The sequence below is a fragment of the Procambarus clarkii genome, chromosome 23 (genome assembly GCF_040958095.1).
Source record: "Procambarus clarkii isolate CNS0578487 chromosome 23, FALCON_Pclarkii_2.0, whole genome shotgun sequence".
In the NCBI taxonomy this organism is placed as follows: Eukaryota; Metazoa; Arthropoda; class Malacostraca; order Decapoda; family Cambaridae; genus Procambarus; species Procambarus clarkii.
This window is the reverse complement of record NC_091172.1, coordinates 22,230,856-22,250,855: the sequence shown is the minus strand read 5'-3', so window position 1 is coordinate 22,250,855 and position 20,000 is coordinate 22,230,856. Positions and strand designations below refer to the sequence as shown.

The window sequence follows — 20,000 nt, the reverse complement described above, 5'->3', positions numbered from 1 at the left end:
TCACCGCTCATGACTACCTCCCTGGCCCGGAGCCTCACCGCTCATGACGGTACCCCCCTGGCCCGGAGCCTCACCGCTCATGACGGTACCCCCCTGGCCCGGAGCCTCACCGCTCATGACGGTACCCCCCTGGCCCGGAGCCTCACCGCTCATGAATACCTCCCTGGCCCGGAGCCTCACCGCTCATGACTACCCCCCTGGCCCGGAGCCTCACCGCTAATGACTACCCCCCTGGCCCGGAGCCTCACCGCTCATGACGGTACCTCCCTGGCCCGGAGCCTCACCGCTCATGACTACCCCCCTGGCCCGGAGCCTCACCGCTCATGACTACCTCCCTGGCCCGGAGCCTCACCGCTCATGACTACCTCCCTGGCCCGGAGCCTCACCGCTCATGACTACCTCCCTGGCCCGGAGCCTCACTGCTCATGACTACCTCCCTGGCCCGGAGCCTCACTGCTCATGACTACCTCCCTGGCCCGGAGCCTCACCGCTCATGACTACCTCCCTGGCCCGGAGCCTCACCGCTCATGACTACCTCCCTGGCCCGGAGCCTCACCGCTCATGACGGTACCCCCCTGGCCCGGAGCCTCACCGCTCATGACGGTACCCCCCTGGCCCGGAGCCTCACCGCTCATGACGGTACCCCCCTGGCCCGGAGCCTCACCGCTCATGAATACCTCCCTGGCCCGGAGCCTCACCGCTCATGACTACCCCCCTGGCCCGGAGCCTCACCGCTAATGACTACCCCCCTGGCCCGGAGCCTCACCGCTCATGACGGTACCTCCCTGGCCCGGAGCCTCACCGCTCATGACTACCCCCCTGGCCCGGAGCCTCACCGCTCATGACTACCTCCCTGGCCCGGAGCCTCACCGCTCATGACGGTACCTCCCTGGCCCGGAGCCTCACCGCTCATGACTACCCCCCTGGCCCGGAGCCTCACCGCTCATGACGGTACCTCCCTGGCCCGGAGCCTCACCGCTCATGACGGTACCTCCCTGGCCCGGAGCCTCACCGCTCATGACTACCCCCCTGGCCCGGAGCCTCACCGCTCATGACTACCCCCCTGGCCCGGAGCCTCACCGCTCATGACGGTACCTCCCTGGCCCGGAGCCTCACCGCTCATGACTACCCCCCTGGCCCGGAGCCTCACCGCTCATGACTACCCCCCTGGCCCGGAGCCTCACCGCTCATGACGGTACCTCCCTGGCCCGGAGCCTCACCGCTCATGACGGTACCTCCCTGGCCCGGAGCCTCACCGCTCATGACGGTACCTCCCTGGCCCGGAGCCTCACCGCTCATGACTACCCCCCTGGCCCGGAGCCTCACCGCTCATGACTACCCCCCTGGCCCGGAGCCTCACCGCTCATGACGGTACCTCCCTGGCCCGGAGCAACAGTCTCAGCCTAAACAACCGCGCCAGTAATCACATATTGTAACCACACCATAATACGTAACAATGTAATAATATTATGATTTTGCTGGAATGTGACACAGTATGGAAATAAGAGGATGTGCTGGAGCTGTGGTCATACTCCACGTTCGTCAGACCTCACCATTGATGTGAAGGTAGTCGCGTGGAACTCTTGGTCAAGAGCCAGAGGAAGACACGTTGCTGAATGCAGGGTTTAAACTGTTTTGATGAGTCAATGGATGGTAACCGCTGAGTCCTGGCCCCATTCATGCCCTTTCTCCTCCTCCTCCTTCCCCGCCACACTCCCACACCCCCTACACTGCAGCTGACCTCCCCCACCCCCCACACTGCGTATGGAAACAAGCAGACAACAACACGGGGAGCAGACAGCAATACGGGGAGCAGACAGCAACACGGGGAGCAGACAGTAACACGGGGAGCAGACAGCAACACGGGGGGCAATTCGTATGCAGCAGGAGAGTTCCTCCAATATTGCAAGTGACCTCATATAAACCTGTGCGTTTTAATTGGATGGACTACACACACACACACACACACACACACACACACACACACACACACACACACACACACACACACACACACACACACACACACACACACACACACACCTGGCCGGAGAACACCTGGCCTCCAAGTGGTCACTTGGCCGCCACCTCACGACGGCGCGACGCGTCCTGTACATAATTACCCTCGGAGGAGGAGCAGGAGTCTCCACAGACTCAGCTCCTGGTCCCGCCTCTCCACCTCCAGTTACCTAAACAAATATATATATATATATATCGTTGTAGGCAATGTGATCACGCTCGGAGGTGCCATGTAATATATCATTACCATTTTGAAATCCTTTTGATGCCCATCTTGTTGTCATTTGGGGTGATGGAGGGGCAGAGAGCGTGCCATGGGTAGTGTACCTCGTGGCGTGGGCAGCCTGTGCCAGGGTCCAGGAGGCCCCTGCCCTCGGAGGGGCGGGAACGCGGACGTAGTGGTAATGGCGACTCACTGTGCAACAGTCAAGTGGAGAATGTCTGGGGAGAGAGAGCTAAGGGCAGAGAGAAAGAAGGTCGAGGCAATTAACAATCGCCTCACATATTCTAGCTTGTGAAGAGAAGATTGTGCATGTTGGTAAGGATCTTCTCTAACATGTTCACCAGAGGCTGATGAGAGAAGGTGCGGCTTAATCTGCCTCGTAAGGTCAACTTTTGTGTTAAGAAATTACGGCTCTTTATTTTTTTAATTTATATATACAAGAGTTGTTACATTCTTGTCCAGTCACTCGTACGCGTAGCGTTTCTGGCAGGTCCTTAATCCTATGGTCCCTGGATTATATCCTGTGTTCTCTGTGTAAAGTTACGTTGGCAACAGTGTTTTATTTTTTGTTTAATGTATCTCGCATTCGGGAGAAAATAATGCGTGAAAATCGTTAAGAATTTAGATCCTGGTGGTGAGGGCGTTGAGAGCCTGGTGGAGGGGTGCCCGCACGCCACTGGCTGCACTCTCCTACGTGAGCGTCCTGGGTCGAACACCAGCTCCTGGTCCCGCCTTCACGGCACCGTTGTTGTAGAATGGAATGATCTCTCCGATTCTTGAATGGTAGCTGTTCCATCCAAGTGGTTGGGAACAGTTCCTTTACTACGTTCCTATATCCCAGCTCCTTGTCCTCATATCCCGGCTCCTTGTCCTCATATCCCAGCTCCTTGTCCTCATATCCCAGCTGCTTGTCCTCATATCCCAGCTCCTTGTCCTCATATCCCAGCTCCTTGTCCTCATATCCCAGCTGCTTGTCCTCATATCCCAGCTGCTTGTCCGCTCATCGCTTCCAAGTGCTATGTAATCATACCGCCTTGAAGCTTTCACCTGGTCAATGCCTTGCCTTGTGTGGACTTTAACCATATGTCTTTTCGTTCTGCTGTCAATAGTTATGATCACTACTTGTTGTGTACTTTACAAGTTCCTCTGAGACACTTGTACGTCGTTATGATGTCCTTACTCCTGCTGTCTTCCACTCTGGTAAGGTCCACTTCCTTGAACTTTTCCTCAGAGCTCAGTCCCTTCAGTTTACGACAGAACCTTACAGTATATCTTTGAACCTTTTCTAATTTTGTTTCGTGGTCCATCCATTCAGTAAGAGTTCCATGATGGGGCTGCATACTCAAAACGTGGTCTCACAGTGGTTGTATATAAGACTCGAAAGGATATTTTTATCGAAATTCCTGGAGGCTCCACAGACGTTGGCCTTGTCTGGTACATGTCTGTGATGTTATTCTGCAAATGTATTTCTGTGGCAATAGATTAGGGCGATGTTTACTACCAAGTGTGTCTCATTTTCCGATGCGGAAATTTGTCTCCACTTCATGCAGCACTGCTGTGTAGGTCTTTGTTCATAACCTGTTTATATCCTCATAACTTTGTATTGACTGTGTTAAAACTGTGTAGGTTTTTGTTCATCACCTGTTTATATCCTCATAACTTTGTATTGACTGTGTTAAAACTGTGTAGGTTTTTGTTCATAACCTGTTTATATCCTCATAACTTTGTATTGACTGTGTTCAAATCTGGTAGATATTTTTCACCACTCAAGAGGAGGTGGCCTTCAAGAATCGTGCCAAGATTCTTTAACATGGCATCACAGACGCCTTCTATTGTAATTCTTCTCAATATTTTAATAATGATGCAAATGTTGATACAAAGGATTCAGTTTACTGTCAGGTCCTTGATATATATATACTTGAAGGGGGACGGGCCTTATCAGTGAGCCGTGTGAGGTACTCCACGCAACACCTTCCTCCATTGTGATGCCTCTCTTCTCCCTGTAACCCTTTGCTGCTCAACTGAGAGGCATTTCCTCGACCACTTTAGGTGAACCCGGCTCCTCCGGGTTCACCAGCCTGCTTCACTAGTTCGAGCAGGAGTCTCATGTGTCGAACAGCATCAAATATTTTAAAACGATCGAAGGATGTACAGTTTGCCCAACCCAATATGTGAGTGTATTCATTATTTGTGCCTACAGGATCGAGTTGCTAGCTCTTGGCCCCCGCCTTTCTAACCGTCGGTTGTCTAATATACTGACTCCCGACCTATTTTTCTTCTATCATATTTACTACGTATTTCTCACTCACGCACACACATACATCCCCAGGAAGCAGCCCATAGCAGCTGTCTAACTCCCAGGTACCTATTTTCTGCCAGGGGAACAGAGGCATCATTTGTTTCTGCCTCGACTGAGAATCGAATTCGGGTCTTTTCGACTACGACCCCATAGCAGTGTCCGCTAGGGTGCAAGGACCCCCTCCCTCCTCTCTCTCTCTTTTTCTCTCTCTTTCTCTCTCTCTCTCTCTCTCTCTCTCTCTCTCTCTCTCTCTCTCTCTCTCTCTCTCTCTCTCTCTCTCTCTCTCTCTGAACACCTCCACATGCTCTCGTCTATACTGTCAGCTCCTGGGTCATGTCTCTCTCTCTTCCCGTTACAACCTCAAGTCAGGTAATTGTCTACCTGACCACACTGGTAGATCTTTGGTCACGTGTCAGCCTCGTCCAACGGGTAGATCGATGTCTTGTCACCTGATAAACCTGTTAACTCCAACAGCGTCACTTCATAAAAGCGGTTAATTGCTCCTTAATCCTAATGCTGTGATCCCGGACAGAGGGTGGACGAGAAATTCCTGGATCTTTACGAAAACCGTTGGGTAGACTTTAGAGAGAGACACACACGGCGTTCACTGCTAACATTACACTGTTATAGGTGTGTGTTGGGAGCAGTGAAGGCCGGACCTTAACACCTGTCACTGTCAACTTTCACAAAGTTTAAGAAATCATTAATAATCATTTTACTAACCCACAATAAACGATTCGAAATCCCTTTCGTCTGGATACAGTCCCACACAAATATTGCTGACCATGGCGACGTAGCATAGTGGTCTACGTCCTCGACTTTCAACCGAGGGGAAACGGATTCAATTCATACGCAGAATAGCACCGGTTGGGCATGTTTCCTTTAGCCTCATGCCTCTGTTCACATAGCAGTAAATATGCTTACCTATCAGTACTTACCTATCAATGACAAAGGGGAAGTTAGGTCTAGTTGTTTATGGCAATGACTGGTCTGACCAGTACAATGACTGGTCTGACCAGTACAATGACTGGTCTGACCAGTACAATGACTGGTCTGACCAGTACAATGACTGGTCTGACCAGTACAATGACTGGTCTGACCAGTACAATGACTGGTCTGACCAGTACAATGACTGGTCTGACCAGTACAATGACTGGTCTGACCAGTGCAATGACTGGTCTGACCAGTGCAATGACTGGTCTGACCAGTACAATGACTGGTCTGACCAGTACAATGACTGGTCTGACCAGTACAATGACTGGTCTGACCAGTACAATGACTGGTCTGACCAGTACAATGACTGGTCTGACCAGTACAATGACTGGTATGACCAGTACAATGACTGGTCTGACCAGTACAATGACTGGTCTGACCAGTACAATGACTGGTCAGACCAGTACAATGACTGGTCTGACCAGTACAATGACTGGTCTGACCAGTACAATGACTGGTCTGACCAGTACAATGACTGGTCTGACCAGTACAATGACTGGTCTGACCAGTACAATGACTGGTCAGGATTCGGATGTATTCAATTAAGAGATTTGAACCATCAAATTTATTTGATTAATCCTCCACAAATTGCTGACTGACACTATTTTCGAAAGCAATATTATTGAATCTTCACGTATCAAAAGTTGTGGAATTTGAAACATGTCTTATCCCAGGACCACACATATAGGACTGATTCGTAATTGGAAAAATATGCGAGATATATAACGTTTTGTAAAGAGAGAGAGAGAGAGGGGGGGAGAGAGAGAGAGAGCGAGAGAGCGCTACCAGGAACTGTCCCAGTCAGTCAGTCAACTTATCTGGGCTCAGTTGTGCCCCTCAGATGTCTTCTGAGTAGGAATTAGTGGAGGGTTCAGTAATTATAATACTGGTCTACGGTGGACCTGCGGTCACACCCACAGGGTTGTCACAGGGGCGCGACAACCCTCACTAGGCTTCACTCCAAGCCTCGGGACTCCTGGGGGATTCGTGTTGAATCCCTGAAGTTATCTTGAAGTTATCTTGAGATGATTTCGGGGCTTTTTAGTGTCCCCGCGGCCCGGTCCTCGACCAGGCCTCCACCCCCAGGAAGCAGCCCGTGACAGCAGACTAACACCCAGGTACCTATTTTACTGCTAGGTAACAGGGGCATAGTGTGAAAGAAACTCTGCCCATTGTTTCTCGCTGGCGCCCGGGATTGAACCCAGGACCACAGGATCATAAGTCGAGCGTGCTGTCCGTTCGGCCGACCGGCTCCCCGAGTGCAATGATTTTGACCCATGTGGTGTGGTGGGCCAAGGCGTGTGCTTGGAAGCACCCCGCGACATAGTTTCGAATCCTCTGCATGGCTCCTACTGATTTTTTTAATAATAATAATAATAATAATAATAATAATAATAATAATAATAATCACAGGAAAGGTAAGCTCTTAAGAGCTAAATAAAAGAGAATATTTAATGAAGTGAGAACATGAATCAGATCCAATTCTTACCCCTTTGTTTGTTTATTGTGTCGGGCGGAGGAAAAGCTCACTTGACGCCGTACGCCGCGGAGTGGGGGGTTGATGGGGGGTGTTAGGGGGGGCCCAGGTCAAGTGGGGTGACGAGGTAGCCCCCCTCTCTTGTAATGAAAGGGTGCCTTGGGTCGGCCAGGATCCTGCCCCGAGGACCAACAGTCCCGACCCTTGTGTTGGGCGGTGTATCCTGCCCCCTGGGGGGGGGGCACTCCTGGGTGATCTCTTAGGTGCCGCTACCCTCTTAGTCTCTAGGTTAATGTTCTCCCACTTTTGTGTTCTCTCTCTGTCTCTCTCTCTGGCTCTCTGTCTCTCTCTCTCTCTCTCTCTCTGTCTCTGGCTCTCTCTGGCTCTCTCTCTGGCTCTCTCTCTCTGGCTCTCTCTCTCTCTCTCTCTCTCTGGCTCTCTCTCTGGCTCTCTCTCTCTCTGTCTCTCTCTCTCTCTCTCTGTCTCTCTCTCTCTCTGGCTCTCTCTCTGGCTCTCTCTCTCTGGCTCTCTCTCTCTCTCTCTCTCTCTGGCTCTCTCTCTGGCTCTCTCTCTCTCTGTCTCTCTCTCTCTCTCTCTCTCTGGCTCTCTCTCTCTCTCTCTCTCTCTCTCTCTCTCTCTCTCTCTCTCTCTCTCTCTCTCTCTCTCTCTCTCTCTCTCTCTCTCTCTCTCTCTCACTCCCCCCCCCTGCCTGCGTGCATGTGTAGCCTCGCTACATCCGTTGCAAGTCCCGTGATATACTTGCGTGCTAAAAATATCGTAGGAGGTTGTTGCTGCTCTCAACAAGGGCGGCAGGGAACACACCAGCTGTTGACTCTGGTGCCCCGCCCCAGGGCAAGGTGCAGCACCCTACACCCGGCCACATCGACAATCTTCCACCCCGCCTTTCTTACCAATTTTTCTTCTAGTTATGTCTACTACATATATTTTTGCCCACACACACACACACACATCCCAAGGAAGTATCCCGTAGCAGCTGTCTAACTCCAAGGTATCTATTTACTGCTAGGTAACAGAGGCATCAGGGTGAAAGAAAGTCTGCCCATTGTTTCTCGCCGGCGCCTGGAATCGAACCCCGGACCACAGGTTTACGTGTACAGCGTGCAGTCCACTCAGCCACTCTCTCTCTCCCAAGAGAGAGGCTATGAACCCCTCCCCCCCATAGCTATGAGTTGCTCCTTATTGCTTTAGTTTCCCCAGCCTTTACTCCCGTTGTTATCAGTTGGTTCCTCCTCTTTATCCTTATTTAATACCCCTTACTTACCGACCAGGCCATACCAGGAGGCCTGGTTGGGGACCGGGCCGCGGGGACGTTGAGCCCCGAAATTACCACAAGGAAACCGCAAGGTAACCGCATGGTAACCGCAAGGTAACCGCAAGGTACTTCTCCCTCCCTTTTATGTACCGAGAGTAACCCGCACAGTGGTTGCAAGGATCAGGTTGGGTTACCGTTACCTGTGGCAGGTGGCTACAGGTGACGGGTCTCCCAATCCTGAGCACTCCAGTTGCAAACTCTGTGAGCAGGAACTACGGCACGATCTCCCGCACTACATCACTGAATGCCCAGTCATTAGACCTTTCAGACCCGTTGGCATGAGGTACCTGGAGCTTTGCAATTATTTTATTTACTCTCGTGTTCTTGAAGATATCCTCACAGTGTACCCAGAGTCTGCCAGTGTAGGCTACTGAACATATGGCCCTGTATGACTAACCGTCCTGCGAGATGGGGACTTTTAGTATCACTGCTGCCTTATTCACTCTTGTGTTGATGATATCCTCATAATGGTCCCAGAGTTTGCCAGTGCAGATTACTTATCACATGCCTCTGTATGACTAATCATCCTGTGTGATGGGGATTTTAGCATCAGAAATTGAAGGGACGACGACGTTTCGGTCCGTCCTGGACCATTCTCAAGTCGATTGTGAGAGGCAGAGAGACAATCGACTTGAGAATGGTCCAGGACGGACCGAAACGTCGTCCCTTCAATTTCTAGTGTGTGGTCTGGTCAACATACTTCAGCCACGTTATTGTGACTCATCGCCTGCATTTTAGCCTCACTTTGTGACACACTGTACTCCCCTCCATATAGTCTAGGGCACCTGCACAAATGTGCATGTACCTAAATGTGTTAATAATAATAATAATATAATAATAATAATAATAATAATAATCTATCGAGTCACTCTTCCCTCCAGCTCTTTTTTTATCTATTACTTTTCTTTTTTCTATTTACTCCTCGTTTTATATCATTCTCTCATTAACTACAATTTGTTCCAGCCTCTTTATCTATCAATCGCTACTTCCTGCTCCGCTTATCTATTAGTTCATCCTGTTTTCTGTTTATCTAATCCTTCTCCTTCAGTGTCGGCCGCTCCTTGTTGCTCCGCTTCTTGATGTGTCCTCCCTATCCTTCCCCATCCCTGCCTTCCTTACCTAACACCACCTACCTATAATCGTGCTTACCTATCACAGCTTATCTAACAGTGTCTATGCAGGGGGGGGGGGGGGAGTGGGAGATCTAGATCCTGATGCCCAGCCTACTGGTCGTGTTGTACCCCCTCCCCCTCCCCCTCCCCCTTCCCCTCCCCCCCTCCGCGATAACCAACCAAAGCAAAACTCTGTTATCTTTCACTTCCGTCATGTTTATGACGCATAATAAAGTTCCTGTCCTCCGCCCGTCTGTCCGCCCGTCTAGCCAGCGCCGCCTCCCCTCCCCCCTCACCCCCTCACCCTATCCATTCAATAGGTCACCCCCGCCCCATCATACCCCCCCCTCCCCCCCACGTTGGTTGCTTCCTGCAGCCCCTGTGCCCATCTCAAGTACCCACCGGAAGTTGCAGCAAGACTGGACGGAAAGGAAAATTTTGTGTACCCATGTGTCATGACTCATGAGTCATGACCCATCAGTGTCATGACCCATGATTGTCACGACTCATCAGTGTCATGACCCATGATTGTCACGACTCATCAGTGTCATGACCCATGATTGTCACGACTCATCAGTGTCATGACCCATGATTGTCACGACTCATCAGTGTCATGACCCATGATTGTCACGACTCATCAGTGTCATGACCCATGTGTCATGACCCATGATTGTCATGACTCATGACTCATGACCCATGAGTGTCATGACCCATCAGTGTCACGACTCATCAGTGTCATGACCCATGTGTCATGACTACGGATTGTTTGGTGGCAGTAGATGAGAGGAAGTAGATGAGTGGCAGTTGATGAGAGGAAGTTGATGAGTGGAAGTAGGTGAGTGGCAGTTGATGAGTGGAAGTAGATGAGAGGCAGCAGATGAGTGACAGTAGATGAGAGGCAGTGGACGAGAGGCAGTAGACGAGAAGCAGTAGATGAGAGGCGGTAGGAGAGAGGCAGTAGGAGAGAGGCAGTAGATGAGAGGCAGTAGACGAGAGGCAGTAGATGAGAGGAAGTAGACGAGTGGCAGTAGACGAGAGGCAGTAGACGAGAGGCAGTAGATGAGAGGCAGTAGGAGAGAGGCAGTAGGAGAGAGGCAGTAGACGAGAGGCAGTAGATGAGAGGCAGTAGGAAAGAGGAAGTAGACGAGTGGCAGTAGATGATAGGCAGTAGACGAGAGGCAGTAGACGAGAGGCAGTAGACGAGAGGCAATAGATGAGACAGTAGACGAGAGGCAGTAGACGAGAGGCAGTAGATGATAGGCAGTAGGAGAGAGGCAGTAGATGAGAGGCAGTAGATGAGAGGCAGTAGGAGAGAGGCAGTAGACGAGAGGCAGTAGGAGAGAGGCAGTAGGAAAGAGGCAGTAGATGAGAGGCAGTAGATGCGAGGCAGTAGGAGAGAGGCAGTAGACGAGAGGCAGTAGGAGAGAGGAAGTAGACGAGTGGCAGTAGATGAGAGGCAGTACTCGAGAGGCAGTAGATCAGAGGCAGTAGGAGAGAGGCAGTAGGAGAGAGGCAGTAGGAAAGAGGCAGTAGGAGAGAGGCAGTAGGAAAGAGGCAGTAGGAGAGAGGCAGTAGGAAAGAGGCAGTAGGAGAAGCAGTAGATGAGAGGCAGTAGATGAGAGGCAGTAGATGAGAGGCAGTAGGAGAGAGGCAGTAGACGAGAGGCAGTAGGAGAGAGGAAGTAGACGAGTGGCAGTAGATGAGAGGCAGTACTCGAGAGGCAGTAGATCAGAGGCAGTAGATCAGAGGCAGTAGGAGAGAGACAGTAGGAGAGAGACAGTAGACGCGAGGCAGTAGACGAGAGGCAGTAGATGAGAGGCAGTAGATGAGAGGCAGTAGATGAGAGGCAGTAGGAGAGAGGCAGTAGACGAGAGGCAGTAGACGAGAGGCAGTAGACGAGAGGCAGCTGATGAAAGGCAGTAGACGAGAGACAGTAGACGAGAGACAGTAGATGAGGGGCAGTAGGAGAGAGGCAGTAGGAGAGAGGCAGTAGGAGAGAGGCAGTAGATGAGAGGCAGTAGATGAGAGGCAATAGGAGAGAGGCAGTAGGAGAGAGGCAGTAGGAGAGAGGCAGTAGATGAGAGGCAGTAGATGAGGGGCAGTAGGAGAGAGGCAGTAGGAGAGAGGCAGTAGGAGAGAGGCAGTAGGAGAGAGGCAGTAGATAAAAGGCAGTAGACGAGAGACAGTAGACGAGAGACAGTAGATGAGGGGCAGTAGGAGAGAGTCAGTAGGAGAGAGGCAGTAGATGAGAGGCAGTAGATGAGGGGCAGTAGGAGAGAGGCAGTAGGAGAGAGCCAGTAGATGAGAGGCAGTAGGAGAGAGGCAGTAGACGAGAGGCAGTAGATGAGAGGAAGTAGACGAGTGGCAGTAGATGAGAGGCAGTAGACGAGAAGCAATAGATGAGAGGCAGTAGGAGAGAGGCAATAGATGAGAGGCAGTAGGAGAGAGGCAGTAGATGAGAGGCAGTAGGAAAGAGGAAGTAGACAAGTGGCAGTAGATGAGAGGCAGTAGATGATAGACAGTAGACGAGAGGCAGTAGATGAGAGGCATTAGACGAGAGGCAGTAGATGAGAGGCAGTAGGAGAGAGGCAGTAGGAGAGAGGAAGTAGACGAGTGGCAGTAGATGAGAGGCAGTAGACGAGAGGCAGTAGATGAGTGGCAGTAGTAGAGAGACAATAGGAGAGAGACAGTAAACGAGAGGCAGTAGACGAGAGGCAGTAGATGACAGGCAGTAGACGAGAGGCAGAAGACGAGAGGCAGTAGATGAGAGGCAGTAGACGAGAAACAGTAGATGACAGGCAGTAGACGAGAGGCAGTAGATGAGAGGCAGTAGATGAGAGGCAGTAGGAGAGAGGCAGTAGGAGAGAGGCAGTAGGAGAGAGGCAGTAGGAGAGAGGCAGTAAAAGAGAGGCAGTAGGAGAGAGGCAGTAGACGAGAGGCAGTAGACGAGAGGCAGTAGGACAGAGGCAGTAGCTAGACGACACTTAAGGTCCCCCCCCCCTCCCACACTCCCCCAGCTCAGGAACGTGACCCCCTAACCACGGGTCACAGCGAGGCAATTAAGTAAGGGTCATGGCTGTTAGTCCGAAATGCCAGTTACCAGATCCTCCACACCTGTCGCGACCTCCACACACCTGTCGCGACCTCCACACACCTGTCGCGACCTCCACACACACCTGTCAAGTCCGGTGAGCTCGTCATAAGTATCTTGAATTGTTACAACATTCCCGGCGGCCTGACGGGGTCTCTCCTTAAACATTCCTCACATTCTTCAGACATTCCACTTCCGACACGGATGTAATCCTGCGGTAAAACACCTTCTGGAGCGCCCTAAAATGTTGAGGAGTGCGCGGGAAGGTGCGCCTTGACTCTGGTTACTCTGGTCCTCCACCGGGCTGGGATTGAGCGGAATTAATGTAATCAATGATGAATATTATTTGATTTGCTTGGAGGGCCAGGCTTAGTGTGGGGTAGGTTAGGTTAGGGCGTCCTGGGAGTGAACACACAGACCTGTGAGTGGACACACAGACCTGTGAGTGAACACACAGTTCTGTGAGTGAACACACAGTCCTGTGAGTGAACACACAGACCTGCGAGTGAACACACAGACCTGTGAGTGAACACACAGACCTGCGAGTGAACACACAGACCTGCGAGTGAACACACAGACCTGTGAGTGAACACACAGACCTGCGAGTGAACACACAGTCCTGTGAGTGAACACACAGACCTGTGAGTGAACACACAGTCCTGTGAGTGAACACACAGACCTGCGAGTGAACACACAGACCTGCGAGTGAACACACAGACCTGTGAGTGAACACACAGACCTGCGAGTGAACACACAGACCTGCGAGTGAACACACAGACCTGCGAGTGAACACACAGACCTGCGAGTGAACACACAGACCTGTGAGTGAACACACAGACCTGCGAGTGAACACACAGTCCTGTGAGTGAACACACAGACCTGTGAGTGAACACACAGACCTGTGAGTGAACACACAGACCTGCGAGTGAACACACAGACCTGCGAGTGAACACACAGACCTGTGAGTGAACACACAGACCTGCGAGTGAACACACAGTCCTGCGAGTGAACACACAGACCTGCGAGTGAACACACAGACCTGTGAGTGAACACACAGACCTGCGAGTGAACACACAGACCTGCGAGTGAACACACAGACCTGCGAGTGAACACACAGACCTGTGAGTGAACACACAGACCTGCGAGTGAACACACAGACCTGCGAGTGAACACACAGACCTGCGAGTGAACACACAGACCTGCGAGTGAACACACAGACCTGCGAGTGAACACACAGACCTGCGAGTGAACACACAGACCTGTGAGTGAACACACAGACCTGTGAGTGAACACACAGACCTGCGAGTGAACACACAGACCTGCGAGTGAACACACAGACCTGTGAGTGAACACACAGACCTGCGAGTGAACACACAGACCTGTGAGTGAACACACAGACCTGTGAGTGAACACACAGACCTGCGAGTGAACACACAGACCTGCTGAGTGAACACACAGACCTGCGAGTGAACACACAGACCTGCTGAGTGAACACACAGACCTGTGAGTGAACACACAGACCTGCTGAGTGAACACACAGACATATATAGAGGTTTTTGGGTGGATAAGAGTCGCACAGTGTCATCCAGTAGGCCTTCTGCCATTTCCCTAATTAATATGTTCCAGTAGGCTGTGTCTTGAGTACGAGGTTGACCCGCCGACAGCTTCCCGTCACCAGCACTGGTGACTGGTGTAATATACCTGGCATGTAAGCCAAGCCTCACACACCTGGCATGTAAGCCAAGCCTCACACACCTGGCATGTAAGCCAAGCCACACACACCTGGCATGTAAGCCAAGCCACACACACCTGGCATGTAAGCCAAGCCTCACACACCTGCCATGTAACCCAAGCCACACACACCTGGCATGTAAGCCAAGCCACACACACCTGGCATGTAACCCAAGCCACACACACCTGGCATGTAAGCCAAGCCTCACACACCTGCCATATAAGCCAAGTCATACACACCTGCCATATAAGCCAAGTCATACACACCTGGCATATAAGCCAAGCCACACACACCTGGCATGTAAGCCAAGCCACACACACCTGCCATATAAGCCAAGTCATACACACCTGCCATATAAGCCAAGCCTCACACACCTGCCATATAAGCCAAGTCATACACACCTGCCATATAAGCCAAGTCATACACACCTGCCATATAAGCCAAGTCATACACACCTGGCATATAAGCCAAGCCACACACACCTGGCATGTAAGCCAAGCCACACACACCTGGCATGTAAGCCAAGCCTCACACACCTGCCATAGAGAGAGCTCCAACATCCAAGGATAGGCCCCCCTCGCTTCCCCGTTTTCTGTACATTCCTCCACTTCCCGCGCTGGTCAATGCATTCCCAACGGTCGCTCAGGTTGCCATTCTTCCTTTTCCCGGGTTTTGTAACTCTGGCTGGCGCCCCCGACATTTCCCGGGGCTGGAACGAGCCCCCAGATGTGCGCATGCCGATGCGCTCGTCACCCGGAGCGGTGTGTGTGTGTGTTGCCCGCGTCTCTGTGGCTATATATTCTGGGATATAGTTTTCAGGCGTAAGGGATACTCTGGAGGTTTGGTGGGCTGGTGGCCTTAATAACACGTAAGGTTGATTGGCCTTAAGTCTCCAGCATGCGTCCCAGGCTCCCCCAGCATGCGTCCCAGGCCCCCCAGCATGCGTCCCAGGCCCCCCAGCATGCGTCCCAGGCCCCCCAGCATGCGTCCCAGCCCCCCAGCATGCGTCCCAGTCCCCCAGCATGCGTCCCAGGCCCCCCAGCATGCGTCCCAGGCTCCAGCATGCGTCCCAGGCCCCCAGCTTGCGACCCAGGCCGCAGCATGCGTCCTAGGCCCCCCAGCATGCGTCCCAGGGTCCCCTGCATGCGTCCCAGGGTCCCCAGCATGCGTCCCAGGGCCCCCAGCATGCGTCCAGGGCCCCCAGCATGTGTCCCTCTCATGCTCTGCGGCGGAATATTAATTAATGCGTTGTGTTTATAATACTTGTACAGTGTATATTCTTTTGTTATTAGTTTTAACATTAAAGATTATTCGCGCAATATCTATATACATTTACCCTAAATATATAAAAGCCTGTTTGATTCTGTAAACAGGTTTTCTCTGGTATTTTCAAGGGTTACATGTAAATCAGGTTTACCCTCCTCATTTGTATGGTTTACCTGTGAGCCTCGTTTTTACCTGGTTGTGGAAGGGTTGGTTACCTGGGGAGTGATGCCAGCTGTTAGACGCCACCACCAGGGAGAAGCCGTCCCCCTGCTGGGGGGGAGGGGGGGATGCTGCCTGTCCCCCCCCCCATTCCCCCCAGCTCTCTCCTGCCTGCTGGGAGGGGTGAGGGAGGGTGGGGGGCAGGGGGTGGCAACAATGGGATCCCTCCTGGCGTGTGTGTGTGGGGGGGGGATGGGGTGGAGGTGTGGGGTCGGTGGGGGGGACGCTCCGACCTTGCTACTCAACATCCTTGCCCCATTGCATAACTCGCCCATCCTGGTGCAGGGGTTGCAAGCCGCCGCCTCGGAGGTCTCCACGTTGCGTGAAGGGCCCCGTGCTGTCCGTGTGCAACGTGGGGGCGGTTTTCAGTATTTCCTGCGACTAAAGCAGATGTTGGAGTGTGCTTAGCTACGGAGCCTCCACCCCTGGCAACCCTTATCACTGCCCAGCGGAAGGGTATTTGTGTGGTGTTAATACACTCTGGGAGCGTGCAGGCGTCATACCACAGCACGGCTCATTTATGAGCATTTCGGCCAGGAGAAGCCGAGCCATTTCGGCCAGGAGGAGCCAGTCACTGTGACTGGCTCCTCCTGCCGATAGCACCTCAAGGTAAGGTAACCTCAAGGTAAGGTAGGCTCCTCGTGTGATGGGTGTTGACTGGTTACCCCGGAGAGGTCACCTGCCTCCCTCCTCCTACCCAGCACCTCCCCGGCCTCCTAAGGTTTCCCAGCGTCAAGAAAACAGTCAATTAAGCATCCTCTCCTTACCCCTCAGAAGAACCAAAAGAGAAAACGGGACAGTACGTCACTTTCGCCAGCCGCTTCTATTTTCTAGCTGATGTTATCCTCTTGATATGTGCTGCAGGAGACAGGTCTGGCGTGATATCAACCCCCAAGTCTTTTTCCTTCTCTGACTCCTGAAGAATTTCCTCTCCCAGATGATACCTTGTATCTGGCCTCCTGCTCCCTACACCTATCTTCATTACATTACATTTGGTTGGGTTAAACTCTAACAACCATTTGTTCGACCATTCCTTCAGCTTGTCTAGGTCTTCTTGAAGCCTCAAACAGTCCTCTTCTGTTTTAATCCTTCTCATAATTTTGGCATCGTCCGCAAACATTGAGAGAAATGAATCTATACCCACCGGGAGATCATTTACATATATCAGAAACAAGATAGGACCGAGTACAGAGCCCTGTGGGACTCCACTGGTGACTTCACGCCAATCAGAGGTCTCACCCCTAACCGTAACTCTCTGCTTCCTATTGCTTAGATACTCCCTTATCCAATGGAGCACCTTACCAGCTACACCTGCCTGTCTCTCCAGCTTATGTACCAGCCTCTTATGCGGTACTGCATAAGAGTGTGTGTGTGTGTGTGTGTGTGTGTGTGTGTGTGTGTGTGTGTGTGTGTGTGTGTGTGTGTGTGTGTGTGTGTGTGTGTGTGTGTGTGTGTGTGTGTGAGAGAGAGAGTGTGTGCGTGCGCGCGCGCTATGTCGGTATCAGTATGGTATCAGACGTACACACAAATACTTTTATGACCTAGGTATACTTGTCCGTCCGCCTCGCTTCGTATTTCGTGAGCGGCGTTCTTTGTACTCTCAATAATGAGGGTCGTGCTGGGGGGGGGCTCAGGTGAGGGGCAGGAGGCGGGCGAGCAGCGGCTGTGGCAGAGGAGGCCACACCTGACCTTCCCACACAGGTGTGTGTGACCTGGGGGATGACCTCACCTATTAAGGTTATCAGGATGACCTGTCTCGGGGAGTGACCTCACCGTCCACGGGCCTCAGTTTAGGGGTCTGACTGACCCGTCACCTCGGCCCCCCCCCCACACCCGAGCCCCCACACACCCGAAGCCCCCACACACCCGACCCACACACCCGACCCCCCCCCCCCCCTCACACACACTCATCTCTGACCCAGACGACAGGCACGACCTGATGATGGGTCCAGGACGGGCCCAAACCTCATCACGGCGCTCGTGGATTTGTTCAGCACGACGAAACCTGTGGATCCCACCCTCGGCTCACAACCAGGGGACGTGGGTTAACTCACAACTGTTACCTCATTCCCGGGTTCGTTTCGGCCAGAACAGAAACGGTTGAGCACGTTTCCTCTATTCACTTAGCAGGTACATGGTTACCTGGGAGTGAGGCGGCTGTTGTGGTCTGCATTTTGAGCAAGGTCAGTACTAGGCCTATGGGGGGTGGGGGTGGGAGGGGGAGAGAACTCGATAAGCCTAAGTACATGCTTCCGGTCTGCCAGAATAGGATTTAAACCATTGTTCATGTGGTCAGTCCTAAACCCGTATCAATAGATATAAACATGAGTTGACCCGTATAGGCCAATATAGGCCTTCTGTACACCTGTAATATCTTCACTTATGGTACACCTGTGTCTCCCGTGTACACCTCTTCACTAAGAGTACCTGTACACACCTGCCAGGATTACTATACACACACACACCTGCCGTCAATACCCTACACACACACCTGCCATTAATACCCTACATACACACCTGACATCAATACCCTACACACACACACACACCTACCAGAATTACGGTATACACACCTGCCAGGATTACTGTATACACACCTGCCAGGATTACTACACATACCTGCCAGGATTACTGTATACACACCTACCAGGATTACTACACACACCTGCCAGGATTACTACACACACACACCTGCCAGGATTACTACACACACCTGCCAGGATTACTACACACACCTGCCAGGATTACTACACACACACACCTGCCAGGATTACTACACACACACCTGCCTTACGTTCAACGCGGTTATTTCTAGCAAGTTTGGAGCATTGGCCGCGGAGGACCATGTACAGGTACACCGCTGGAGTAAACCTTCACCTAAGGTTTACTATGACCGTGGCTGGAGGTGAGTGGTATACCCTGAGACCAGGGGGCCCGAGTCCTCCTTCTTCTTGAGGTTATCTTGACATGATTTCGGGGCTTTTTAGTGTCCCCGCGGCCCGGTCCTCGACCAGGCCTCCACCTCCAGGAAGCAGCCCGTGACAGCTGACTAACACCCAGGTACCTACTTTACTGCTAGGTAACAGGGACATAGGGTGAAAGAAACTCTGCCCATTGTTTCTCGCCGGCGCCTGGGATCGAACCCAGGACCACAGGATCACAAGTACAGCGTGCTGTCCGCTCGGCCGACCGGCTCCGAAATATGTCCTTACATGGACATATTTCTTGGCTCTATATCGTTCACTTTTGTCAATTTGAACACATGAGATCTTGGATAATAATTTATACTATTAATAATAATAGTGGGAATAATAAAGCTATTAATAGGAAAAATAGTAATAATAATTATAACAAGAATTATCGGCCGATGCGGACCGCTCCAAGCAACAGTCTGTTGGACCAGGTCAAGCCTGGGGCCAGATTCATGAAGCAGTTACGCAAGTACTTACGAACGTGTACATCTTTCCTCAATCTTTGACGGCTTGGGTTACATTTATTAAATAATTTACAAGCATAAAAACTTGCCAATCAACTGTTGTTATTGTTATAAACAGCCTCCTGGTGCTTCGGAGCTCATTAACTGTTTAATAATTGTAAACGAAGCCGCCAAAGATTGAGAAAAGATGGACAGGTTCGTAAGTGCTGGCGTAACTGCTTCGTGAATCTGGCCCCTGGCACTTAAGGCGGGCCTTGGTGATTAGGGCTATCAATACCCACTTCAGGTACCCGCCAGAGTTAACAAGCCATACATTATCCCCTCTCTCTGACCTCTCGGGCCGGTGGCGCCCGGGTCCCCTATTGACTCACCAGTTGCGTCACTCCCCTAGTCAGTGTTGTCCCTCACGCCTCCCCTAACCTTCCCTGATGGCCACTCATAAGGCAACAAGGCCCCTATGGTCACTCTCTTCACGGTGAGCAGCGCCATCTGTGGACGGCACGCGGCATAACTGGACACTTTCTAACTTTATAAAGTAAAAGTTTTTTTTTCATGGGGGGAGGGGGGGCGGTGGTGGTCGCTGGGAAGTGGTAAAATGATGCTGGAATTATAAATAAATCACGTAAAAAAATTACAATGCCTATTGCAGAACGAAATATCAATGACACCGTCTGTTGTGAAATATCGCGAAATTTAACAAATGTAAACTCATTCCAGTTTGGTCTTATCCTTGACTAGATATGGACTCCATGCTGGGGCTGCATACTCCAGGATTGGCCTGACATATGTGGTATACAAAG

The 20,000-nt window shown here is 51.8% G+C and overlaps 2 protein-coding genes across 2 annotated transcripts in view; both read left to right on the top strand.

The window, feature by feature from the left end:
- The window catches only part of LOC123763956 (ADP-ribosylation factor-like protein 4C), an 81,122-nt gene that overhangs the window by 27,946 nt on the left and 33,176 nt on the right, over positions 1-20,000 (top strand). The gene's annotated exons all lie outside the window — the stretch shown is intronic.
- LOC138367767 (bifunctional endo-1,4-beta-xylanase XylA-like) overlaps positions 5,486-20,000 on the top strand; it is a 16,571-nt gene continuing 2,056 nt past the window's right edge. The window contains exon 1 of the mRNA XM_069329722.1: positions 5,486-6,054. Within this exon, the coding sequence (XP_069185823.1) occupies positions 5,486-6,054 (569 nt within the window). The remainder of the gene's footprint in view (positions 6,055-20,000) is intronic.